This window comes from Ictalurus punctatus, chromosome 26, assembly GCF_001660625.3.
Source record: "Ictalurus punctatus breed USDA103 chromosome 26, Coco_2.0, whole genome shotgun sequence".
NCBI lineage: Eukaryota > Metazoa > Chordata > Actinopteri > Siluriformes > Ictaluridae > Ictalurus > Ictalurus punctatus.
Window position 1 is genome coordinate 15,465,788 of NC_030441.2, and position 22,351 is coordinate 15,488,138.

The 22,351-nt window shown below is 40.6% G+C and overlaps 1 protein-coding gene across 2 annotated transcripts in view; it reads left to right on the top strand.

Moving 5' to 3' along the window:
- The first annotated feature begins 520 nt into the window (after positions 1-520).
- Positions 521-22,351, top strand: part of nlgn4xa (neuroligin 4 X-linked a) — a 92,143-nt gene continuing 70,312 nt past the window's right edge. The window contains exons 1-3 of one of the 2 annotated variants that reach the window (XM_047151247.2): positions 521-971; positions 7,526-8,298; positions 18,344-18,406. In XM_047151247.2, the coding sequence (XP_047007203.2) occupies positions 7,833-8,298; positions 18,344-18,406 (529 nt within the window). In that variant the 5' untranslated portion in view covers positions 521-971; positions 7,526-7,832. The remainder of the gene's footprint in view (positions 972-7,525; positions 8,299-18,343; positions 18,407-22,351) is intronic. The other variant, XM_017456833.3, reaches the window with a different exon arrangement.

Consider the following 22,351-nt stretch of genomic DNA (forward strand, 5'->3'; position numbering starts at 1 on the left):
GGGTTTAGTGCGCGCGCCTCGGTGCGTGCTTTTTGATCTCTCTCTCTCTCTCTCTCTCTCTCTCTCTCTCTCTCTCTTTTCCCGCGCTCTCCGACGTCACAACAACACGTTAAACGTCTTCGTCAGCATCGACCCAAACTTTCGCGTCCCACGTTAATAAAGTGCGCGCCGCGCGCCAATGTTATCCCACTCTCTTGATCATTAAAATAACTTCCGGAAATCAGCAGTGCTCTGATCAGGGACGTGATGCATGTAATGGGAGAGTCAAAAAATGACAAGAACAAATGCATGACCCTTCACCACGACTCATGCATATACATCAGGACTGTGAAAGGAAAAAAACAAAAAAAAAAACCCCAAAAAAACAACAACAACAACAAAAAAAACATTGGCACGCGCAACATGAACATTTCAGTGCAATCGGAGTCGCGCGCTCTGGGTGAAGTTTAAAAGGATTTCGCAGCTGGTTAACGGTGATGGAGTGAATGCGGCAATCTATTGGCTGTGGGCTTTGTAAATTTCACTCGGCGCAGTCCAATGGCAACTGAGAGAGCGAGAGAGTGCGAGAGAGAGTGAGTGTGAGAGAGAGAGAGAGTGTGTGAGAGAGAGAGAGAGAGTGTGTGTGTGAGAGAGAGAGGTCCAGCTTTGGTGTCTCTCCCTTTAATCTCTCCGTCTTTCTCTGTAGAGGCAACCTGAATCTCTGCATTTTAACGCTCGAGCGCATTGCATTAATCCATCTGGATCAACCACAGTGTCGCTTATTTTCTTCTTTTCATCGCACTGTTTGGATTGGATGATTTTTCTTTTCTTTTTTTTTTTTTTGTAACCAGGGACCGAAGGATTTTTTTTTGGGGGGGGGGCACTTTGCTTTCTGTTCTCGCGCTCTCGTTTGTTGCATGTTCATGTTTGGTCATATCCCATGAAGTCAGTGCGCAGCTTGGGGAGAGTCCTATGATGCAGATATTGCACAGGTAAGAGACACCACAGTGACTGTGTGTGTGTGTGTGTGTGTGTGTGTGTGTGTGTGTGTGTGTGTATTTTTGCTCTGTACTGTTTTGTTTTGTGCTCGTGCAGATTCGCGTTCTGCCTTTAATATGCACATTGAAAGGAGCTGCGCGCGGACATTTTTGTTTGTTGTTTTTTTGTTGTTGCGGTGAACATTTGCATACCTGTTTTGTAAAGATTGAGGACTGTGACAGCCGTGCATGCTGTAATGACACTCTGTGATGCGGATTTGACTTTTAAATCTATTTCGCAGTCCTATAAGACGAGTTCGTGGGTACTGGAAGTATTTAACCCGCGCCCGCGCGCGCGACTGATAATGTGATGCACGGGTTTTGGTTTCATCCAAACTGCATTTTATTCTCTCCAGCAAAAAAAAAAGTGCTATATAAATATCTATAAAAGCCACAGGTTTAATTTACCAGCATGACTTACCTGTGGCACTTTTTATTTATTTTTATCTTGTAGTGTGACGTTATAATGTTGTGATATATCTTAATAGGTTATTACATGGGGTTACAGACAGTGGGGTAAACTGAAGATCAGGATGGGATAATAAAGCCATGAAGCAATGGCATCTTTAATCAAAACTCAATGGAAAACTCCATGCACCGTCTTGCTTATTTGAAAAAGCGCAAAAACGCAGAAACACGCACGCTTCCGGTTCGAGACAGGAGTGTCTCGAGCGCAACAAAACACAGGTCGCCTCTCTTCTTTAGATGCAGTGCGTCCGGTCGGGTCTGGTCTAACCCTCACCACTTTCTCCATACACACACACACACACACACACACACACAGACACACACACACACACACACACACACACACACTCCCGCACTGAGCCGCAAGGTGGTACTGTGGACATCTGCATAAGCAGCAAGGTGCGAATAGGGCACCCGTCTAGAACCGCGCATGCGCGTTAACCTTGTACGCCTTCCAGCGCTTCTTCCATGTCGTCTGACTCATGATTATGCATAAGGCGTCATTTAAATGACATTCCTCGAAATCTAGGCTAGTGATGTTGCTGTGCCATATCACTGAATGGGTGAAACTTAATGACATGACCTCCGACCTCCGACATTTTAGTAATGTGTTATTCTGGTGTGTTGATTAGATTCCATGAGTGACTCCCTGGCTTGTCATTTTGCCCCTAGATAAGTCTTATCTGCACATAGATGAGAGTCCTCTCTCTCTCTCTCTCTCTCTCTCTCTCTCTCTCTCTCTCTCTCTCACACACACACACACACACACACACACACACACACACACACATATATATATATATATATATATATATATATATATATATATATGGATCCTAAAAACGGCTCATGCCTGAAGAAATCTATCTTTACAAGCAGGCGATTGAGACCTATTGATTTCCAATCAGTTTGGCCTACAGCTGTGCAATTTCTTTAAACAACCACACAGGGACCTGTCTCCTAGTGTGTGACTCTTAAATGTAAAGGCAGCTGATCCGATTCTTTCTCACCGCAGCCTTCTGTCTAGAAGGATGGGTTGTTATTCATTTCTGATCCATATCTCAGCAGTTGAAACGTGCTAGTGCGCCATCTCTCTCTCTCTCTCTCTCTCTCTCTCTCTCTCTCTCTCTCTCATTCTCTCGGTCTGGATCGCCCTCAACACCACACAACATAACACAGCCGTCACCTTTGAATAAGTCCTCCTCTCTATTCACTTGCATCTCTCTGGGGTCCTTGTCCTCATTCTCTCAGCCGCTAGAAAGATGTGGCTGGAGCTCTGCTCAGGAAGAAAAATATCGAGCTGGCTATGTTGAATAGGTGATAGCGGGTCCGTTCAGGGCAGTGGAACTGTCACTTCTCTTCTTGAAAGTTCACCCAAAGGTCAACGGCAGATTTTTTACCCCGCTTTGTTTCCTTCTTTCTTCTTCTTCTGGTCCAGCTGGAAAATAGCTTCACCCCTAGCATCTGGTTGTCTCACTTGACACTTGATCGGATCCCTGGCCCTCAGCCTTCTACCAGATCCTTTAGAATAATTAAAATGCAAATGAAAAGCCCAATACCTTCATTGAAATTCGTATGAGTTATCACACACACACACACACACACACACACACACACACACACACACACAGTGAATTGTATCTTCTAGCTATTCTCACTTAGGCCTTTGGATGTGAGGTTTAAATGAGCGTAAAAGGGTGTCACATCTGAGGCTTCTCTCATATCACAGGCTCGTTTCATTTGAGGATAAATGAGGCACTGAAGCAGGCCTTCAAGGCTGCCAGTGACACTGTCCAGATATCCAGAACCCAGAACGCACACATACACTCATAGCTTTTAGTAGATATCTACAACCCCAATTCCGAAAAAGTCGGGACAGTATGGAAAATGCTAATAAAAACAAAGAGTGAATTGTAAATGTACTTTGACTTGTGTTTAAACAAGAAACGTATAAAGCTGAGGTATTTGATGTTTTATCTAATCAGCTGCATAGATTTTTGGAGATAAATGTTTATTTTGAAATTGATGCATGCAACACGTTCCAAAAAAGTTGGGACAGGAGCAATTTAGGACTAATAGTGATGTGATAAGTTGAAATAAGAAGGGGATGTGAAACTGGTGAGGCAATCATAGTATACAAAGAGTCTCCAAAAAAGGCCTAGTCCTTCAAGTGTCGAGGCTCGACAATCTGCCAACAGATGCATCAGCGAATAATAAACGCTTCGAGAACAACATTCCCCAAAGCGAAATCAGTAGGATTTTGGGCATTTCACCTTCTACAGTGCACAATATAATTAAAAAATTCAAGGAATCTAGTGAAATCTCGGTGTGTAAAGGTCGAGGCCGAAAACCACGTCTGAATGCGTGTGATCTCCGATCCCTCAGACGTCACTGTCTTAAAAACCGTCATGAGTCTGTAATGGATATCCTGACATGGGCTCGGGAATACTTTGGTAAACCTTTGGACAAAACATGCACTGCCATCCAGAGCAGGACAACGCCAAACCACATTCTGTCTGGATTACAAGTGTTTGGTTGCGTAAGCAGAGAGTGCGGGTGCTAGCATGGCCTGTCTGCAGTCCTGACCTGTCTCCAATTGAGAATATGTGGCGCATTATGAAGCGCAAAATAAGGCAACAAAGGGGGAAAATTCTGCTTGCTAAACTTAACCAACTGGTGTCTTCACTCAGCGTTCAAAAGGTGATGTTCCACAGTGGTAAACAGTCGACTGTCCCAACTTTGTTTCGAGTGTGTTACACTCATCAGATTTGAAATGAGTGTATATTTTCAAAAATAAATTTAATTCACAAAGTATAACATCAAATAATGTGTCGACAATGTGTTTTGAATATAGTACAGGGTAAATTAAATTTGCAAATGACTCTCTTTGGTTGTTTTTTGTTTTTGTTTTTTGCGCATTTTCCATACTGTCCCAACTTTTTCGGAATTACATTTGCTGACATTTTTAATTGCTAAGGCTTTTGTAATTTTGCAATTAAAAATCAGCTAAGGAGTATCTATTATCATTTTGTTAATTATTTTAATGATCCAATATGAGGGTTTCCATCCAGTTCTTTTATGGAAATTTAAAACACATGAATAAATAAATAAATAAATAAAAAACCCCGAAAAGGCCAAAATAAAATATACAAAAAAATGTGTTTTTGCTTGGCTGGGGTGGAATCGATGGCATAGCTATAAAGAAGAAATGTGTCAAAGGTTTTTTCTTTAATGAAAATAATGGAAGCACAGCTTCAATGGCATTTTTTTTCTTTTCTGACCTTTGCTGATAAATTTGTTTGAAAATTGCACTGTTTGAATGGAAACCCAGCTTTTGTCATGTCTATTATAACATTTGGTTGATGCATAATGTTCAAAAAAAAAAAAACCTCTCAAACATTTTAGCCATCTTAGTTTCTCATTTTCTTCTTGAACCAGCTTCTCTAATAATGATAATAAGTCTATATTAGTCATTATAGCACAGTGAAATTCTTTTCTTGCCAGCATACTAGGAAGTTGGGGTCAGAGTCAGCCATGATACAGCACCCTTGGAGCAGAAGGGGTTAAGGGCCTTGTTCAAGGGTCCAACAGTTGCAGTCTGGCTGCACTAGGGTTTGAACCCCTAATCAGTAACCCAGAGCCTTAACCATCAAGCCACCACTGCCTCTGTACCAGTCTGTACTTGGAATACACATTCCAATGCTAGTTCAGAGCTTGTTGATTCCTCTATAGATGCTGGATGCCCCTAGACTTGCTGAAAAACGTGGTGTAAATATTTTTATACTGTCCCCACTCCTGTTTCCTTTCTGCAATGGAAACAAAATTACAGGCGGAATACTGTGGCCCATCTGCCTGGATAGAAGCAGAGCTTGAGAAGGGTCCTTAAATTTCAACCTATGGTAATATTCATAGTGTTCATGAGGACAGAAGGCAGAACGGATACCAGAATAATTGTAACAGTGTTTCTGGAACCAGTTTAGACTAAATAAGAATATTTAAGACAAAATATACAAAACAGTGGTATCTGGTAAATACATATTTTTTAAAAGTGGTCAAGCTCCATGTAAAAAACTGTCATAAATATCTAATCTTTGGAGAATGGAGTAAATATTGTCCAAGCAGATGCTTCCTGTAGTTGTGTTTTTTTTTTTTTTTACACTCATCAGGTAGCAGTGTCTATGGTTCCTCTAGTAACCATTGGTATTATGTATTATAGTAAAACATTTTGAGATGGTACGTCCCACGACAAGTTTAATTTAATGTGAGGATCTCAGTTAGTGTATTATAGCTGCTTTGCTTTGCTTGAGCACTCAACTTCTCACGAGAACCATTATCCTCCATCTGTTCAGATTGCTCTGCAAGATGCATAACTGCCATTAACTTCGTTCCACACTTTCGCTTTCTTGGAAAATCAGCATATGCTTTAGACGTGCTGCAGCAGATCATTCTAAATGCACTGATCTGTGGTCACCTTTGTGGTTTCCAATGTTATAACTGAGGGTAGTATTCAGGCATTGGAATCTGGTCTTGGATCAGACATCCAGGTCACCTCAGACCCTCGTTAGGAAAATGGCTTCCGTTTTTGTTTTATTGTAGGACTAAATCTTTAAGGCTGCTGAACAAAAGTCCTGTAACTAAAACAGACGAGCAGCAGTTGTTCCCCAAGAACCTGGTGGTTACTGTAAATATCAGAGAGTTCAAAATTATGTGCAAAGTAAAAATACAGAGTTCCTACCAAAAAAATGCGTAAAGGTTGGTAGGTCTGAATCCATTCTGAAAGCTGAAAGATTTTGCATTTTATATACACTATATGGAAAAAAGGTCGGTGACACCTGACCATCACACTCATATGTGGTTCTTCCCCAAACTATTTCCACAACGTGGAAAGCACACAATTGTATAGAATGTCTTTTTATGCTGTAGCATTACAATTTCCCTTCACTGGAGCTAAGGGGCCCAAACCTGTTCCAGCATGACAGTGCCCCTGTGCACAATGCATGAAAAAATGGTTTGACATGTCTGTATAAGCTCTGTGCAGGCCACTCAATTTCAACATCAACCTTGGCAAACCATGTCTTTATGGACCTCGATTTGTGTACAGGGGGACTGTCATTGATCAAACCTGTTGAACACCTTAAGATGAATTGGATTGTTGATTGCACCCCAGGCCTCCTCATCTGACATTGGCGCCTCTTGGACCTCTTGAGGCTTAATGGACAAATCACCATAGCCATGCTCCAAAATCTAATGAAAAACCTTCTCAGAAGAGTGGAGGTTATTGTAAGAGTAAAGGGGGATTAAAGCTGGAACGGGATGTTCAGATGTTAAACAATATATATATATATATATATATATATATATATATATATATATATATATATATATATATATATAACATCTCTTGATGAGCTGATCTAGAGTTCAGGCAGTGCCTAAGCAGTGTGGCAGTGTGGCAAACTAATAGCCTTTCATCATGAAACCAAGATGGAAGCATCCTTAGTAATAAATCTGTAATTAGTGATCTTGATGAACTTGTAATTAAAGTGATGACTAATGGATGTTAATGTGAGGATGTTCAAATTACTGCAGACGTGAAAGAAAGAAAGGGAAAAAAAACTTTGGACATCTTAATTTCCCATCCAAATGTTCAACCATAGAGAGTAAATTAGTCACAGTAAGACTTTTCGGGGTAGATGAGTAACCTTTTTGATTGCCCGGTTGTAGCGACTGGGAAACAGATCGATTGTGTTTTATGGTTGCGTTGCAACTATTCCACATCTAACGTGGATATTTGATCCTCAGTTTTCTAGACTGTTTACAAACTGTGGGTATCTGCAACGAGAATCATATTTCAAAAGGTAGATCCCAGTTTCAACTGCGATCATGTGAGCTGACTTGGAACGGCTGTGCTGAGTGTGCATAAGCATTGCTGGCTTACTGTCTGGTTTGACTTGAAGTTTGACTTAAGGTATTTCCACTATGCTGTGTTTGTCAGTGTCAGTAAGCATGAATTTTAATAGATTTTACTGTTTGTCCTGCAGGCAAACCACGGATGGAGTGAAGATGGACTGAAGAGTGGAAAGTAGTTGCACTGGAAGACTGGAAGCCAAGAAGACAGAGCTGCATTTTTTTGTTTCTATCAAGGGGTAGCTGTTTGACAGAATTAAAGCTACCACACCAAACAAGACCCGTTTCCTTGGGATGGGGGGTTCTAGTGTTGGTGATGTGATTGGAGGGTGTCTTGCCTATAAGTTGCCCATCATAGCCTGAGACAGGGGTTTCACCTCATCTGTTCAGGTGGGATTATAGGACCGTAGATATCTTCGTCTCCCCAACCTCGGCTGGACCATGTCACGGCAAGGAGGAACCACATGGATACCTACAACCATGGTCCCACCATTTGCCAATCTACACCGAATCTGTTGGATTGTAGTAGTGGTAGCTTCTTGCTTAGCAGTGGCCCAGGGACAACAGTATCCAGTTGTCACTACAAACTACGGCAAGTTGAGAGGCTTAAAAACATCACTGCCCAATGAGATTTTGGGACCTGTGGAACAGTACTTGGGGATTCCCTACGCTCTGCCGCCCATAGGCGAGAGGAGGTTTCAGCCTCCAGAGCCGCCAATGTCTTGGCCGGGGATCCGAAATGCCACTCAGTTCGCCCCAGTGTGTCCACAGTTTCTGGAAGATCGCTTTTTACTCAATGATATGTTACCTGTATGGTTCACTGCTAACTTGGATACAGTGGTAACCTACGTGCAGGACCAAAGTGAAGACTGTCTATACCTGAACATCTATGTGCCCACTGAGGATGGTATGTTTCTTTTGTTGTTTCAACTATTTGAAGAGGATTTCTTGTTAGATTTATCCTTGCAATTACTTGATTTCTGAAAAATCGCAATTTGGTACACTCCTTTCAAACCATCATGGCAATGAACCCTGCAGAAGTCTCAGAATGTGCTGAAAGCTGATATAGTTACCAGAATACTGAAGGGAAAAAATAAGAATCAGACCTCAGAACCCCAGAAAGCATTTGGCTCAATGGCAAGGGAGCTGCTGAGGCTCTCAAAAGAGATCTTAACAGTATTGATTTTCTTCAGCTGTGAAGCTCAAGCAGAGTGAGACCTCATAAACACCAACTATCACAACACAGCTTTTCAAAGGTGGATACATGCGTGGTGCTTATCTGGGTGTGGCCTACGCCACGTAATGATTCTCGTTGGTTCAAATGTAAAAGAAAATGGCGGCGTGAACATTTTCTCCGATTCAGTGTGGTGTTTTTTAAACTCATTATATTTAGTGCTAAACCTTGACTGTTAACTGGAAACATACAGCGTAGATGTCCGCTGAACTTGCTTAAATAAATAATAATCAGAGATATTAACAAGAGACATGGGATACATGAATGAATAGCACACATTAATACAAGGACAACAGATTCTGCACTCATTTCCACCTTGATGCTGTACTGTTACTGGCATGTTTTGTCAGGGGCTTGATTCTTGAACCATGTGGAAGGCCTGCGTGACTCAGCAGGCATGAAATAATCTCTGCATATCTTCCTGCTAGGGGTCTGCGGCTTACTAACAAAGATGGTGCAGATAGCTGAGTTGTTAGGACTGCTGACTAGCAACTGGAGGGCTGCCACTTTGATTCTGGCTCGGCAAATAAGTATGCACCATATACCAGTGCAGTGGAGCTGCAGGAAATAAAGTTATTGCCGTCACAGTGCTGAATATTATTATGCCCTTTGCAGCCACTGAGGCTTTAAGTGAGGTTCTTAAAATTGCAATAGTGTTACAGTTGCTTCTTTCCAGCAAGAATCAGCTATAACTTTGAAATAATGCGGAAAGTTTGAATACATGTAATTCTAAGAAGTACCGGAGTACTAGAGGGTCTATGTACATCTTGATTCGATGGTAACCTGAAAGGTTCTATACAGTGTTAAAATATATTCAAGTAACTAGTCAAACCCTATTATTATAAATCAACACTTGCAAGTATATTATTCAGCACGAACAGATAATTTGTTCTAAAGAGATACAAATACAGATATGAATAGGAGGAGCACTATTTGGTTTTATGTTAGAATTCACGCCAGAAGTGTTAACATGGCATCAGGTTGAGACGAGAGCAGGAAGTTTTTCCATTCATGCGGGCGTTTGTGGTCAAACAAAGACCACGTTCATTAACATTTAAGGCATTTACTTACTCATCCTTAGTAACTGTCTAGTCAGGGCTCTGGTGGTTTAAATTAATCTACTAGTTTGTTCATATTTTGCGAAGTAGAACCAATTAAATTGATTAGAAACGATTGCAGGCAGGGATAGACAAAAATGTTTTCCGTTGTTGGCGTATTGGTGGGATGGTTTAAAGCCACACTGACTTTGGGTTTAAATCCAAATACAGATGGATATTTGGAGCAGAAACAGAGATATGTTAATTTGTAGAGATATGTTAATTTGTGGACTCTAGTCTTGTTAAAGGTGCATGATAACTTGTTTAAACTCTGGTCCTCTTACAGGAAACATGGCAGGCGAGTCTTTTTATGCTTTAAAAAAAGACTTAGAGCTAAAAAACTCAGAGGCGGCCCGCCGATCATCCTTTAGTTCACACAATTGCCCTTTTGAAATCTCAAGTAATGTCAAAACATCTTGCTCCTTCTAGATGAAATTAAGCTTTATGCAGATCCAAAATGGCCTGTTGATGCAACATCTGCTTTAAGAAAGAAGCCGGAGTACAGGGATAGCATGGTAAACCGGGTTCAGCTCCAATTCTTTCCAGAGCCCAATACTTAAACCCTGATTAGTGTGCAATGGGATAAACTGCATGCACAAGTGCCCATACTGTGTGTGATTTACAAAGAATAATTTGGTGAATTGTATCACATGCAAACTAGGAGGCGGGGGAAACATTATGTAAATTATGTTTTTGTAATTATAGATAAATGGTGTCGGTAGTGATACAGTACAAAAAATTGCTTAATAAAATATGAATAAATGAATAAAGTAGTTGAGATATTAGCAAGTTTTATGCTAATATGGTACATAACAATGCCAGCTGCTCTATTTAATTGCTGATGTCATAATTGTGCGAACATATGAGCAATATTTTAATATGAAACCAAATTTACTTTGCTAATATTAAGTCATAATTTGACTTCCTGGCTATTTTACATAATTTCGATTCAACTCAACTCAACTCAGTTTATTAAAAAAAAAAAAAAACGCATTTGCATTGATAATGCCCTGTATTTTGCACCTGTATGTAGAAACATCCCAAATTGCATATTAGGAATGAAACGGCTACCACGATAAAATTCCCCGACGGTTAGTATTACCGTGTCACATTTAATTATCATTAAAACCGTGTGTGAATATCGTGATTTGTAAAACTCATGATAAATGCTGTCCACACACACCCAGCATGAGTCTGACAGTTGTTTTCTGAGCATGAAAACGTTACAATTAAAAAATGAATGCGTCTGCTCAATTCACCGTGAGTCGAATGACTCGCAGCACAGATCAGCAGGAGTCAGATTTCATTCCTGACAAGAAGAGTGAGGCGAGCTGACTGACAGGAAGAGTGAGGTGAGCAGAATGACAGGAAGAGTGAGGCGAGCAGAATGACAGGAAGAGTGAAGCTAGGAGAATGACAGGAAGAGTGAGGCGAGCAGAATGACAGGAAGAGTGAGGCGAGCTGACTGACAGGAAGAGTGAGGCGAGCTGACTGACAGGAAGAGTGAGGCTAGCAGAATGACAGGAAGAGTGAGGTGAGCTGACTGACAGGAAGAGTGAGGTGAGCTGACTGACAGGAAGAGTGAGGCAAGCAGAATGACAGGAAGAGTGAGGCTAGCAGAATAACAGGAAGAGTGAGGCTAGCAGAATGATAGGAAGAGTGAGGCGAGTAGAATGACAGGAAGAGTGAGGCTAGCAGAATGACAGGAAGAGTGAGGCTAGCAGAATGACAGGAAGAGTGAGGCTAGCAGAATAACAGGAAGAGTGAGGCTAGCAGAATGATAGGAAGAGTGAGGCGAGTAGAATGACAGGAAGAGTGAGGCTAGCAGAATAACAGGAAGAGTGAGGCTAGCAGAATGATAGGAAGAGTGAGGCGAGTAGAATGACAGGAAGAGTGAGGCTAGCAGAATGACAGGAAGAGTGAGGCTAGCAGAATGACAGGAAGAGTGAGGCTAGCAGAATGACAGGAAGAGTGAGGCGAGCAGAATGACAGGAAGAGTGAGGCTAGCAGAATGACAGGAAGAGTGAGGCTAGCAGAATGACAGGAAGAGTGAGACGAGCTGACTGACAGGAAGAGTGAGGCGAGTAGAATGACAGGAAGAGTGGGCGAGCAGAATGACAGGAAGAGTGAGGCGAGCCGACCGACAGGAAGAGCGAGGCGAGCCGACCGACAGGAAGAGTGAAGCGAGCCGACCGACAGGAAAAGTGAGGCGAGCCGACCGACAGGAAGAGTGAAGCGAGCCGACCGACAGGAAGAGTGAGGCGAGCCGACCGACAGGAAGAGTGAGGCGAGCTGAATGACAAGACGATGGTGGAAGATTTGGTTTAATATAAGTGAGTTTGTCATTGTGCTGTTTTGTTGTTGTCGTGTTTTTCATTAATAATATGGAACCCACCATCCCCGAATTGTCTCTAATTCGAAACCGAAAGTGAAATGCGCCCGCACGGCCACATGGGTGTTCATAAGCGATTTAAAAGCGAGGGATAAAGAGTGAAAAGCGCCAATGAAGTGCCAAAGCCCCCTTTCGCAGCAGCTTTCTTCTAGCAAGCTCTGCAGTCAGGGTTACCATCTTCTATTAAGTTTCCCTCAGTATTTTTATAAAATCCAAAATATGACCACACTTCGGATTTGGTCCTCTTGGCAGGTTAGAAATTCTCCCGAGTGCTGTCACTACCTTCCGCCATGTTCTCTAACTGAACTAAACAATCGCAGCAAGCCTAGTGACAACCATCTATCACTTTATAGTCAAATCTAAAACCTGTTGAAATGTTTTCAGTGTGTGTATCAGTATTTTTGCACATTTTCAGCACAATGCCGTGATAATACTGATAACCGTGATGGTTTTGGTCACGATAATCGTGATCACACCGCTATTGCATATTGCCCATTAGGGCAATCAGACGAGACGAGACACAATCGTCTTTAGACCATGTTAGTAGATCAGCATGCACGGTATCAAGTTTGCACAATGTTTTCGTACACCTGTACTGAATCATGGCCTTATTGTCTTGCAGATGGATGATGCTCTCTAGGCTATTTTGCAATTTGCTTGTTCATTTGTGCATCTTCCCTTGTCTACAGTACATTAGAAAAGGCACTGAAGAGAAGCGAAGGACCCCTTTACGCAGCGAGCAATGTGAATGCAGAGGGACATTTTATTTCATCAGGAATTAATCAGAATGAAAGCCTGAGCGTGGGCGGGGCGTGTTCTGGGTGAGCAGACAATGCCGCAGCGGGCTTCTCTCCACTCTTTAATTGCGAGCATTTGCTGCGTCCGCTCTCCATCGGGCAGTCGTTCAAAACAAGCCATTCACAGAGGCAGAGAGGGAAATAGGAAAAGAGCAGTTCTGATAAATCACTGCTTGTTACCTCCAGCAAGCTCCGACAACCCCTCCCTCCCCCCTTCCCCGCACCCCCCAACCCCACAAAGCGGCATAATAGCCGCTTTGTGTAAATGCTGAAACAGAGCTTGTATGAAGAATCTCCATGGGATGGAAATGCTAGATGTCATGCAACAGTATGTGGTTCCCCTATGGAACAGACACTCAGATAGCTATCTCTATTATGTGTAATTATTACAACCCCCTTACAGTGCAGTGGCCATGTGGTTATCACTGCCGTGACACTGAAGCCAAACTGCATGTTTTGTCTAGTATTCGCTAATGATGAGCAAAATTGTTTGAAACATTCGATCAGTTAGTGAAGTACTGTTTGAAAAGTGGCTTGAAATGAAATGAAAACATCACCTTCGATCTTACATTAAAATGTGAATCACTGACATGGTAGTGTCACCTGTCAACGACTTTTATTGAACATTAGACACAGATAGGCTGTTGGCCTGCAGATTCGTACGAAGGCAGGGGTGCCAATATTTTAATCTTCATGAAAATAAAAATAATGCAGAGTGTAGGAGAGGGCATGGCAGTTTGGCAATATATAATAGTAATCTCTTGCATAGGTTTCACCAGGCTGTTACGTTATACCTAGGCTATTTATTTTAGTTTTTAGTACAGTAGAAAATAGTATAGTAATAATAATAATAATAATAATAATAATAATAATAATAATAAATGCATGATAGTTAATAACATCATAAATGCGCAGGTTTCTTTTTTCAATATCACAATACCCCTATTTATGTGTTCAAGTACACAACTACGAGCTGTATTTTTTTTTATACCTCAGCACTATTGAATTCTCACTTCTGATTAATTTTCCGTAACAGCAGCTCTGACAGTAGTTCCAGCTGCAGCGTTTATATTAATGCGCTTGTTCGAATCCATTATCATTTCCATAGTAACAGCTTACAGTGGGACTTGCATGCCAGATACGTCATGTAACCTAATATAATAATAAATAGATTTTAAAAACGTGTTGTTATTTATCAGCGAAAAATGTAGACTCGATATGGTGAAGCCGTCTTAAATAAGATATTAATTGAACATTTATGGAAGGACTCTCCAGTGTTAGTTTTACATAAAAGAACTTCAGTGCAGAGAACTTTGCTGTTTCTTTTTGGCGTGGGTGTTGTTGTTTTTTTTGTGTTATTAACTAATAGGAACTTGTACCACTGATGTTCAACAACATAAAATGTAACTATAAAAGGATAAAAAGTATGACTTTTAAATAAATGTAACAAACAAAATGTAATCAGTGTGGGCGACTGTCGCTCAGGGGGTACAGAGGGTTGTCCACTAAGCGTGGGGTTGGAGGTTCGATTCTCGGCCCGCGTGACTCCACATGCTTAAGTGTCCTTGGGCGAGACACTGAACCCCAAGTTGCTCCAGATGGCAAGTTAGCATCTTGCATGGCAGCTCTGCTACCATTGGTGTGAGTGTGTGAATGAGACACAGTGTAAAGTGCTTTGGAACCGCTAAGGTTAAAAACGCTCTATATAAGTGCAGACTGTTTACCATTTTAATCGGTAGCAATTTGCTGTGGTATAAGAGGACTAAAACAAGAGAGAGAGAGAAAAATCAGTCAGAACATAATTAATAGAAAATTATATTTTCTCTGAATCTCTGATTAGTTTGGAGTTGAAATCTTAATCTTAATATAAAGACATTCTAGACACTTGTGTGCTTCCAACTTTGTGTCAACAGTTTAGGGATGAATCACATATGGGTGTGATGGTCAGGTGTCCGCATACTTTTGGCCATATCATTTATATTTGAATTCTTGGTCAGCAAAGACATGGTTATGGGTTAATTTTGTAGTGAAAGCAGATAGAATGAATTTTCTAGATTGTTTAGAGCCTTACTGAGTTTGATGAGTCAATCCAGTTAGGTGTTAAATATATCCAAGTATGCTTAGATGGACTGGAAACACAGCTGTATCGCCTGAAGCAGGGGAATGTGTTGCAGTGATAAGATGACCGAGGGAAAATAGAAACAGGCCTGCCTCTGACAGCAAACTAGTGGCGTGTGAGCTGTGGCAATGAAATGTCCACGAGCCAGGACAGGAAATGAGGGCAACCATGCATGCACGCAAGCATACAAACACACACACACACACACACAGGCTCACACAGTTTGTGTGTTTACATAGCAGTTCCTCTAACTCCTGTGTGTTTTCATGATTGCTATTCATTTAGTGCGAGTACTGCTAATAAATTTTTTCCATTTCCAGTAATCCTCTCTCTCAGACGCCATTGAGGCAGCATTTTAAACTCCTGACCGATGCTTCCCTCTAGCACGCCGTCATGCTGCTTTAATTATCAGCATAAATAAATAGTTACCTCCAATCAATTTGTCCTAGATCAATACATTCGTAGCGCAAAGTAAGCTGCGCCTCTCTGACGCATATCGACATAACCGATAATGGTGCAGACGTCGTTACTGAGTCATCTCTCTCCCCATCTGATGATGTCACGGTCTGTAGTCACATTCTGGCATGATACGCTAATTTCACTTGTCTCAGAGGTGCCAATAGCGCTGGACATGTTTTAGACCAAATGCACCCCCGGACGAAGTCCATCAGAAAAGCCATCAGAGTTTAAAGAACAGTGAAAGAGACATCAGTAATGTTGTTCTCAGTGACTCATATGCTGTAATCCTCCTACCACATCCTAACAGCAGAGACTGATGGAAAAGCATTATTATAGAGTGACCGCTTCCTCTCTCATTCTTTTGTTCATGCAGATGTTGACTGGGTCAGTGCAAGACTATGATTACGAAATTAATTACAGAATGATTATTTCTGAGCGTCGCAGATGCATGTTAGAGCCATCCAATTCCTCTGTTTTTGTTCTAGTATTTAAAGTCATTGAAATAATAATCAGTAATAAAATAAAATTCTATAATCAGACACGTGCTTGCGTCATGTAAAAGAAGAAAAAGGAAGGCAAATATTGTGTCACTTCCTTATGCAAAGTAAATATAATTTCACATGCAAGTTTAATAGTTTCAAATCATTTTTATTTTCCCGCACTGTTGTGTTGAAGACGTCACCATCTCAACAATTGTACACCTTAAAAAAAACAAAAACAACAACAACGACAAAATCCCAGTCTATGTGTAATGTCTATTTGTGTAGAGTTTTTTGTGCTTTTTTGAATTGGCGAAACCTCATTTGCACAAAATAGTTTTGCACGGTCTTTCACAGTGATGCTTGTCGGTAAATGAGACCTTTTAGCCATACTCAATGTTCGACGCACATGAATCGAAGAGGGATTTGGGTGAATGCGCGTTGTGATGGCGTCACACGACGCGTCTTGGCCCAAATCTGTGGTCATTTTGAAAAAATTGCAAGCTCCTCTGAATATTGCGGAAGTTTGTTTGATTTTGCGTTCATTTCTGCGATTGCGAAATCCTGCTATAGAAATGATAACGTATTAGAATTAGTCCCTTTGCAGCTGGCACCACTGACATGGTGTAATAGAAACACCAATTAGAATCAAGAATTCAGCAATGCTGTGACACTGATAATTGTTAAAGTCAAGCACAAAATCTTAGACCTTTTGCAACCATTGAAACCTCAAATTCCAATAGTTGTTACAGTATACGGATTCCTGATGGTCATAGTGTGTATGTGTAGTCCATACGTAATACCGTTACATCCAGCTATCCTGCTGAGAGCTGAGTACTTCATCATGTGTACCATTTTTAAAAACATATGCGAAAGCATTAGTTTAAATATGGCTGTCTGCACTCGTTTTAGCTTTTATTATTTCCCTCCCCAAGTTATTGAACAGTAGTCACTCATCTAGGGTAACACTTATTACTAGCAAATATGGCTGCTAGTTTTAATCGTAAAGGATGCAATAACCAGCTTACTACATTATGTAATATAGTAATTAGCCTACTTTTTTTCTGATGTAGATTGACTAAAAGCTATTTAGACTGAAATTGGCTTGTTAATAGACTTGGGTAGCTACTAAAGTCAAATAGTTTCTGAAGAAATAACATGGGCTAACCTAGCTGCTTAGCTGGCTGATGTTAGCGCAGTGCTGAATTTAGATAGCTTAGTTAATGTTGCAAAATAGTTTAAACTTTAATAGTTTAAATATTTTTACTTTGAGGGCAAAAATACACACCGGTTAAAAAACTAAGAATTGTTTACATGGCTAAAATGAATGCTGTAATTTGGTATTAGCAGGACTATAGGGGGCTGGTTGGGCACTGTTGGGATATTTGAATTTAGCATGAACCCTTACTGAGATCTAGGATCTGCCCTTTTTGCTATTAAAGTCTTACAGTTTTTGTTGTTGGTATCAGCTGGCAGACAGATATAATTATTCTGGATAAGGTCATGGACAGAACACAGAGTTTTGCTCAGTTAACCTTTATCTCAGTAAGGGCCTAGCAAAGATGCTAATCAAGTAATTGGCTGTCGTGTTGCCCACATTTGGAATGACTTGATGATCAAAAGATGATTCACTGGTTGAACGTTTGAACGAATATTTATAGCATTACGTTACTGTCCATCTTTAGCTTGTTTTCAAGACTGGAAAAAAAAAATGTCTTCACATTCTTTTGTTTAAGACCATGATTAATAAAGGTAAGGCCTTTAGTGCTTCTGTACTAACCCAAATTTGAAGCCAATGTCTATATTCCCAGAGACTAGTTTTAATAGTAGTATTAATACATATCTCAGTTCATTCTCATTTTGTCTCTGTAGCGTATTTAATAGACATTGTTGCAAAGCAGCTTTCGAGAAAACCAGATGTTGATTTACATTGTTAATGGGCAAGCCAGAGAGATTCCCTGAGATGTCATGAGGTAGAAACCTTGAGAGGAAAAGGGAACTCGTGCTCTTCTGGGTGACATCGGAGAATCAGATTATGGATCATTACTCTTCTACGATTGTATACTATAAAGACAAGCAGTACTAGATGTGTTGAAAGGGTGTGAATAAGATGAGCTTTATGATTACACCAGCAGGAACAAATCTACAGTATCCAGGTGAGATTATCCACTGAAGCTTAGGATATCGATGTGGGACCATTCATTTGATTTGTTAGCAGTTGCAACCAAAAGGTTAAACAATTTTTGTATTGTATTTTGGGCAATTTTTTTTATTATTTTTTTTTTATAAAAACACAACGAAAAAAAAAAAACAGCTGTTCTTAAAAGTCTGTTCCCCCTTTATCCCCTGTGTTATTTTTCTCCTGTTGTCGACAGTAGGAGCCAACACTTACAATCAACGTGCCGATTTCACCAATAATGAGGGTGGCGAAGACAAAGGTATATTTTTCCGTCTTTTTCCCCTATTCAAAAATAAACAAACAAATAAATAAATAAAAATAAAAGTCGACTCCATGAAGCCTGATACGCATGCATGAGAACGAAACTTTGTATTTTTTGATTTGGCTTTCCCTGATTTCCCACTACGGAGGTGCGTATATGCATCTTTCAGCTTTTCCTTGTTTTTTTTGTTTTGTTTTTGATCCTCTTTCCTTTTCTGGACATACTTAGCACAGAGTCGGAGGACTGTGTAACAGTATGAAACATCTATATATATATATATTTTATATACATTTATATAAAATATAAGGCCAGGTTCACCTGTGAGAACAAAATGAACAATATAAATTTATATGCTTATACATAGCTTTAGCAGTCTAAAAGACAGTCCCTTCCCCTGGTGCTGCAAAGTAACAAGTTGTTCCACGCAAAAGTCTGCATGCCTCTTCTCTTTACCGCCTCAGAGAAATTCTGTTGTATTGTTTCCCCCTTTCTTTCATTGCTCGTCAAAGCATGAACACTAACCTGTGTGATTTTGACGATTGGAATCTGTTCATTCGTAACTCCTGCCTCAATCCGTGTCCTATAAATGTGTTTTCTGGTTGTAATATTAACAGCTCGCTCCTTTTGCATGGCTCAACTCTTGGACAGTCAGCTTTCAGACAACAGTATTAGATATGGTAGTAGTAGCCAAAATGTACTGTTCTATAGAAAGCTTGTGAGTTCAAGTCTCAGAACTAGCACAGGAGAGCCAACTTTGTATTTTTGAATAAAGCTGGTTCCCTGGGATAAAAAGCCTCCACCAAATGTAAACATTCAGTGGGCACAGTCTAGTTTTTCTATCCCAACCCTCTACAATGGAGACTGTTTGCTAATTATAACTGCCAATATGGTGACTGAAGACGTGGCATACAATCATTTGTGTACATATTTACCTCTGCATATTGGCTGGTTGCTAATGGAGGTCATGATGGTGTATATATTTTGTATACACATATGAGTAAGGCAAGCCATATGAGGCCTTTGCTGTGTTTGCACACACACACACACACACACACAAAAAAAAGCTACTCTTGAACTTCTTCCCAAGGTTATTTTTGTACACAGTTTGTGAGCTATTTTGCAGCAGAGCTAATATATTTTGTCTATGGTAGAGGCAAATGAAGGCTACTTGTACTTTGTGAGTGTTTTACTGTATGTCAGTAAACATGCTGAAGCATTTGCTATTCTATATTTATGAAAAATAGAAGAAGAAAGTAAGGAATAAAACATAACAGGGCATGCTGTAACAGGACAGCACTCAACGGGTAATGAAACAGGAGCAAGGAGTAACACACTTCCTGAACTCTCTCGGACTCATACTTTTCTTTTTTTGTTTTAAAGGGATAGAAAACTAAAGATATTATATATATATATATATATATATATATATATATATATATATATATATATATATATATATATATATATATATTTTAAAATAGAGAGGAAATGAGTCATTTTTTTTGGTGAGCGTTCACCACACAAATGACGTCTTTCGCTGAAGATAATAAGACTGATGACGTGGTTCACAGGTACCGTTTTTTTATAGTCACGTAACACGCGGAATTGCCATGTCACCTGACCACGGCAGTGATTTCACACAGACTTCAGATACTGGTCACTCGCGAGGTCACTTCCCACAGTGTGAAGCTCATGCAATGTTGAGTTCCCTTTGAAAGCGAACTATGATTGCTTTTTATTAATCCAAAGTGATATTTTAAATGCTGCGTTCGATTTGGTACGTTATAAATATCTTTATTTTATGCCTACAACATTCGAAAAACCTCCTGGTTTGAATAGTATCATATATGTACAATATATATAGCATGTTGTATATCCAGAATTACATATCAGATCATATGCAAGGATGACAAAACCAGTTATTGTGCTAGGCTGGAAAATATACCGACACTTTTAAAAGATAATCACAGCAAGAGAAACATTTTAACCTGCTAATCTTGCTAATGAAAATCAGCCAGTCAGGCAATTTACCGCACTGTAGAGTAGATTCATTTATTAACCAGAGCCACATCCCCGACAGAACCAAATGTCTTGGTGAACCCTGGTTTTCAAAATGAATTTAAACCCCAGCAGTTTGCAGGAGGGCATAATTCATGTTCTCTGACTACATGTGCATCTGCAGTGGCACTGAATTACTCTGGTTCCCTCAAGGCTCTAGCTTTGCCATATAGAACTCCAATACTGGAGTTAATTAATTAATGCACTCGAGTTCCTTCTAGGTTTAGTTATGAAAGAGTACCTAAAAGCCTTCATTTTTTAATTCGCTTTGTTTCTTTTTTTTCCCCATCATTTTATCCCTGTATCGCCTTTGAGAACGTTATGCCGCAAAGAAGACCTCGTTTGAAAATTAATGGCTACGAGAGGGCTCATTTGAGAATTAACGAACGAAAGGAACCTGCCTGGAAGTGGCGTCTTAATTGGTTTACATGCAGATTGAACGGGAGGCCTGAAGTGTTCGCTTAATGGCTTTATTACAAAGTGACATCAAACTCTAAAACTCAAAGATAGAGGCCCGGTGAGATGATATCAAAAGTAGTGCCAGCTTTTGTCCATAGGCTATGCTTGACTTGTTTGATGATGAGATAGTGAAATCCAACTGGCAATCATTTATTTATGATGGCTAAAATTGCTGTAACCGCTAAAGACCTATGAAGGGAATTACATCTTGGGAATTGTCATATTAGTGTTACAACTGTTGCATTTCCTCAGTATGGCAGTTACTGCTGAACAGGTGCACTGGAAAGCTAGCTTTTGCACAACTGGAACATCAGCAACCTCTGCATGGCCACTAACAGCCATTTCCGTCCGTCCTCTACTAACACTTTGTGAAATGCTAAAATGGATGGAAAATTCAGATGACCCTACTCTGTCTCTCTCCCTCGCTCTGTCCTGTTCTGGCCATATAAAGATGAGTAATGTGTGTGGCGCCATACAGCCCATGGGGGAATATATTATCCCCCTCAGGCTGTCCTGGCAATGATGAATGTCCATGGCGCAAGCACTGCAGAGTCACCCCCCTGCTCACTCCTTCATTATGACTCCTCTTTCTTGCCTTCTCTCTCACATAATGCCATCAGAGCGAGTATGGGAACTGATGACAGCGGGACACAGCGAGCTTCTTCAACCATACCTTCGAATCTTCCACCCTAGAGGATGCCTGTTTGCGTTGTGTGAAAGTCCTTGGTTTAAAAAAAAATGCTGCTTGTTGTCTTCACCATCCACCATCTTACAGAGGAGACACACTATATGGCCAAAAGTATGTGGACACCTGACCATCAAACCCATACATACCTGTTGAACATCCAATTCCAGATTTAGTCCAGATTTTGCTGTTATAATAACCTCCACTCATCTGGGAAGGCTTTCCACTCTTCTGGGAAGGTTTTTTTGGAGCGTGGCTGTGGGGATTTGAGTTCACTCAGCCGCCAGAGCTTTAGTGAGGTTGGGCACTGATGCTGGGTGAGGAGGCCAGGGGTGTAGTCGGCGTTCCAGTTCATACCAAAGGTGTTCAGTGGGGTTGAGTTCAGGGCCCTGTGCAGGACACTCGAGTTCTTCTGCTCCAACCTTGGCAAAGCTTTTCTTTGTGCAAGTGATATTGTCATGCTGGAACATGTTTGGGCCTCTTAATGTTATAGCATACAAAGGAATTCTAGCGACTTCCAACTTTGTGGCAGCAGTTTTGGAGAAGTCTCGAATCTGGGTATGATGCTCAGGTGTCCACATACATTTGGCCATATATTGTATTCACTGCATCCTCACAAGGGATGGAAATTGTAGGCCAGTGCACTAATAGTCAGCCGAAACCGCATCCACTTCTGGGATCTGAGAAGCTTATCCGAAAGAGTACTTTGACAACTTTATGGATGCACTCCATACTCTTAA